This window comes from Olea europaea, chromosome 7 (assembly GCF_002742605.1).
Source record: "Olea europaea var. sylvestris chromosome 7, O_europaea_v1, whole genome shotgun sequence".
Taxonomy (NCBI): Eukaryota; Viridiplantae; Streptophyta; class Magnoliopsida; order Lamiales; family Oleaceae; genus Olea; species Olea europaea.
This window is the reverse complement of record NC_036243.1, coordinates 19,411,749-19,416,444: the sequence shown is the minus strand read 5'-3', so window position 1 is coordinate 19,416,444 and position 4,696 is coordinate 19,411,749. Positions and strand designations below refer to the sequence as shown.

Sequence of the window (4,696 nt, the reverse complement as noted above, 5' to 3'; positions counted from 1 at the left end):
CCCCATTATTTTTATAGTGATTTTACTAGTTTGTTATTACAATTCTACCATTTTGCTGACTAACTATCGAATTCTCTGAAATAGTGAAACTTGTATTGGAACATTGGAGGTGGGTGTCTATCGCATTACTCTATTCTTAAACCTGTCGCTAGAGATGGTAAGAGAATACAAAAGAAAACTAATAGTCTTTTTTCCCTCCAACATCATATTGTTGAAATAAAATGACGAAAAAGAAAGAGAACAAAATGTTTCATTCTTTTAAGGCCTTGGGCCTTAATACATTTGATTCAACAACACATTCTTTTTTTCCCTCTTGTTCTTTCCATTACATCCTTAATGTAAGTCTAAATCTGGACTTCCATCTTTGAAAGCCAAATCCCAATAATCACTCCCACCCAACTTTCTTCAAATGTTAATGGGATGGGAAAATGAAAATTCTACACTAGTACACCAGCAATTTGTGCCAACTTTCCCTACAACTTTTTTTTGAAAAATATACTATTAACAATTACAAACCATAAAAGGAAAAAACACTACAAGCGCTCTACAATTTACATAACCCCTTGGGGGATTGTTGCTCGACTCGCTGCTGCTCTAAACGTTGTTACATCCATGACTCTAATTCACCCCGGCCTGTGCAAAGTCCATCACCCTCACTTTCATTGCTAAACAGGGTTTGGTCCAAGCAATCAAGCGATGCTCCACAGGCTAGGTTATATGATTGGCACGCCGAGTGGCATACCCGCAGTCTGTTGTCACCATACTTGTCACACTTTTGTATAGATATCTGGTTCAGGCACCAGGAAAATAAGAGAGTTCAACGAATACCTCAACCCACAATATGATATGCAACAAACATAAAATACAAACGGTAGTCAACTCTCTAAACTTTTCTGCTAGGTCGGAAATATTCTATTTAACGTAAACCAAGAAGTCACATGCCTGTATTTGCTATTTTCAAGGAAGCTCAAATGATTTTGCAACTTACCCTATAGTGAACTTCATTTATAATTTATAATGAAGTACCAGAGTTCTACTCCAACTCAGTTTACAGTTTCTCAGATTTATACAAAAGCCAGAACATGCATATGTTAGTTTCTTTGGATATTAATGGAATGTCATAACAACTAAAAGAAAGAGCAAGTAGACTCTTTCCACTCTTAAGCGTATAAATATAATAAACTCACCCAACAGGCTAATCGCTTGGCAGCTCCATCGCAGTCTCTGCCTCTAATATAGTTTAGAAACTTCCGAGGACCTCCTGGAAATAACCTGTGGTAGTTGGGCATGACAACAACTTCTTCTAGCTGCTGCAATATACTCAATTCACTAGGTGCACAATGCTGCCCCAACACATCTTTCTCTAGGACATCTTTGCAGACCGAGAGATTCGGGAGAAGTGACGAGCTGTTTTGACATGTGTAACCGGCATAATCCGAGCAACGGAACTCACATTCACCATTATCACAGACCCCACCGTGAAGACTGCATTGTTCATCGCAAACAGCTGTATATTGCGATAGGAATGTTATATGGAGAAAGCAAAGTTCAAATTCCATCCACGTGTCTCTGTTTAATTGCACGTGTATGTCATGTTCTTAAGGTAATGGTGGAAAGAGTTTTAAAGATTTCTGTCTTATGTTATGAGGTTAGCGTGAACAAAGGAGCAGGTAAACAACACTCCCTGAGGGGAGAGGCATGGACACTTAGGCTTCTGATGAATTAAAATAGTCAGCTTATTCTACGTGGTCTTTCAGGTGTATTAAAAATGTCATTCATTGACTTCCTAGCGACTTTGAATGATTTACTATAGAGTGAGTAATATTCTTGATGCATGTGTACCAAAAAATGACACCTGCTGGCCTCCCTATACTTCAATAGGGAAACATTCTGTTCACATGATTATTTTGTGTACATGTATTAATCCATATGCTTCACAGGTAAAAAGGAACTGACTATTCTATATAGTAAAAATTGAGTAATATTCTACTAGCCCGGAACAAAGAAGCCATCAACAATTGAGTTAATTTTTTGAACTGTCACCAAATCAGTAGGAGCCAATAAGAACGATAAGCGTCTTACCTGTTGAACAATCAATGCCAGTGTAACCATTTTCACATTCACAAACACCATCTGCAAGGCACTCGCCATGCCCCCCACAATTGTTAGGACAGGAACCTGAAAATTAAGCTCCATCAATGATATCAAAGAGAAGTGTCCAGTGAATGAATTAGGATTAGTAAGTTATTCCAGAAAAAAGGAGATAACGGTTAAGGAACTTACGTTGATTACAATCATAACCCTCAAACCCCAAAAAGCAATTACATTTTCCATCAATACAATCACCATTAAAATAACATGAATTGGGACATTGACCAGATACAGGGAGGACTGGATCCACATGGCAAAGTTCATGGTAAGCTGGGCAGATCAGTTCACCTACAGTTTGGCAGAAACTTTTAATTAAGGAAATAAATGAACTGAAAAGAATTTTGAGGCAGAGTAACATATATATATGATCACCATCATAATAAAATCAACTACCGTTAAACCCGGGATATTGAACAGGTCCACCAGATTCAGGGCATACTTTCCAGATGCCATCCACAGCAACCTAAAAAACATCATCAGTATATTCCAATAAGAGTATGAAGATATTAATATGCCTCATATTCCAAGAACTAAAAAACCCAATGGGAATATTCTCTAGCCTATATTCCATAAGGAGAATACAAAGACAAGACTGGAGCTTAAACCTACTGGAGAAATATACAGTTTCAGCTGGATAATATCAGAAAATTATGATTATCTAGCTTTCTGTTTCTTTCCTCCATCGTTTATTTGGTAGGAAAAATCCTTCAAAAGAATAAATTAAAATACTTTGGCAGTCTGAAACTTCCTGACGTTCATATTTTTCCTTGTCAATATAATTACATCAAAAAGTGGGCGTCATGGCTCCCTCGGCAGTTATCCAAATATGTTTTGGCAAGTAAAATTTCATTAATCACAAACTTATGAGCAAGAAGTATACTAGGTAACATCACATTATCTATTCTGTATAGTTTCCTGCAAGTCCATTCAAAAATCTGTAGAAGTAGGGGATGGACTTCCTTCACACAAATAATATTTTTTATAACAAGACAACTATAATACTCAAGATTCTAAATAGAATTCACACACACAATCCCCTCTCGCAAGATAAAGATGATCAGTTCACAATCAAAGTGCTGGTAGGGAGCAAAGAGTACGAGAGACCAGTTTTTCTTTCTTCCACATCCTTATATGTCCCATATGAGCTCTCATGTGCACATTTATCTTCACACAAGACTATAAGCCCACAAGCATTAGATACTAATGACTAATGTTAGAGAAGCATTATAGTTATATTCCAAATCATACCTCCAGTGTGTTGTTTACGCACTTATGCTGATAACAACCATTTCCTTGGGTTGTAGTGCCCCTTACAAACCCACTACGCACCAATGACGAGGCCATACACCTATATGTAATGATGTGAGAAGAATCATCAACATCGATTCTCGCCTTTATAGTTCTGAGAATGGTTCAAGAGAAATTCTCACCTTGAACTACTTCCTCGCATTTCACCCAACATCCTGTCAGGTGACCTAGCACTGTTAGTGTCAGTACAAGATCCATCAGAGTAGGCAACAAAATATGTGCAATAATCAGCCAACGACGACTGACCACCTGCAACAAGAATAAAAATAAGGATTCACAGATGTATGACAGTTAGATTGAAAAATTCATGTGAAGCAAAACAAGAACATACCTGTGTTAGCCTGTGGAAAATAGCGTGCCCACTGTGGAAGCTCCCCACTATAATTTACGATAGGACAGTAACCTTCTGCCTCCCTGTTATATGTACATCCCGAAAACTGTGTTGTGTTACAATGATATGGCCCATTCCAACGATTGCAAGGTAAGGTCACGAACTCAGTTCCTTGGTTCCGACCCCAATCAAGACGATCTGACATGCTGTAATTAGCACGGTACCATCCACTGTCCTCTAGTAAAGCAAGCGTCATTTTTGAAACTACTGATCTTGTATCCACTGAGCCAGTCATTATCTCATTCATTAAAAGTCTTTTCTCCCAATGGGATCCTGTGGCAAGTCATCAATTATATAATAATTAGAGATAATCAGTTGACATTAATACTTAAATTTATGCTTCAAAATATAATATTAAGTAAATGAAGATAATTTTTTGCATTTAATACTATGTCAGACATTTCTTTTGTGTGTGTGACTGTGTTAAACTATCATGCAGTCGGATAAAACTCTGCAAATATGATTAATGTGTACTGACAAAGTTTGCATAAGTTAATTGTATAAATGTACTTTGATAATACATATTTCAACAGCAACATTACAAGATATTAGCAATATTGATGATTAAATGAAAAATTAAACCATTCATAGGTTTCAAAGAGAAAACCTGATGTGCCTCGTCCACCACCATCTTCTAGCTCCAAACCTGTGAAATTCTGAGAGAATGCCTGCCAATAAAAAGTTTGACCAGTTTATTGACTTTTCTACCTTGGCTGTGCAAAGAAGTCTTTATTTTTAAAAGATGTCTAATAACATTCATGTTTCGCAAACTAAAATGCAAAGAGAAAAGGATTCATAAAGTACCCCATAATGATAACGTGAGTGCATGATAACTCGAGGAAGCAC

General features: G+C 37.1%; 1 protein-coding gene across 1 annotated transcript in view; it reads right to left on the bottom strand.

Annotated features, from left to right (window-relative positions):
• Positions 1 to 233: 233 nt before the first annotated feature.
• LOC111398027 overlaps positions 234 to 4,696 on the bottom strand; it is a 6,996-nt gene continuing 2,533 nt past the window's right edge. The window contains exons 8-17 of the mRNA XM_023024987.1: positions 4,655 to 4,696; positions 4,458 to 4,518; positions 3,791 to 4,123; positions 3,582 to 3,708; positions 3,400 to 3,499; positions 2,545 to 2,614; positions 2,284 to 2,439; positions 2,083 to 2,178; positions 1,188 to 1,507; positions 234 to 787 (exon numbers count right to left, since the gene is read on the bottom strand). Of these exons, the coding sequence (XP_022880755.1) occupies positions 605 to 787; positions 1,188 to 1,507; positions 2,083 to 2,178; positions 2,284 to 2,439; positions 2,545 to 2,614; positions 3,400 to 3,499; positions 3,582 to 3,708; positions 3,791 to 4,123; positions 4,458 to 4,518; positions 4,655 to 4,696 (1,488 nt within the window). The 3' untranslated portion in view covers positions 234 to 604. The remainder of the gene's footprint in view (positions 788 to 1,187; positions 1,508 to 2,082; positions 2,179 to 2,283; positions 2,440 to 2,544; positions 2,615 to 3,399; positions 3,500 to 3,581; positions 3,709 to 3,790; positions 4,124 to 4,457; positions 4,519 to 4,654) is intronic.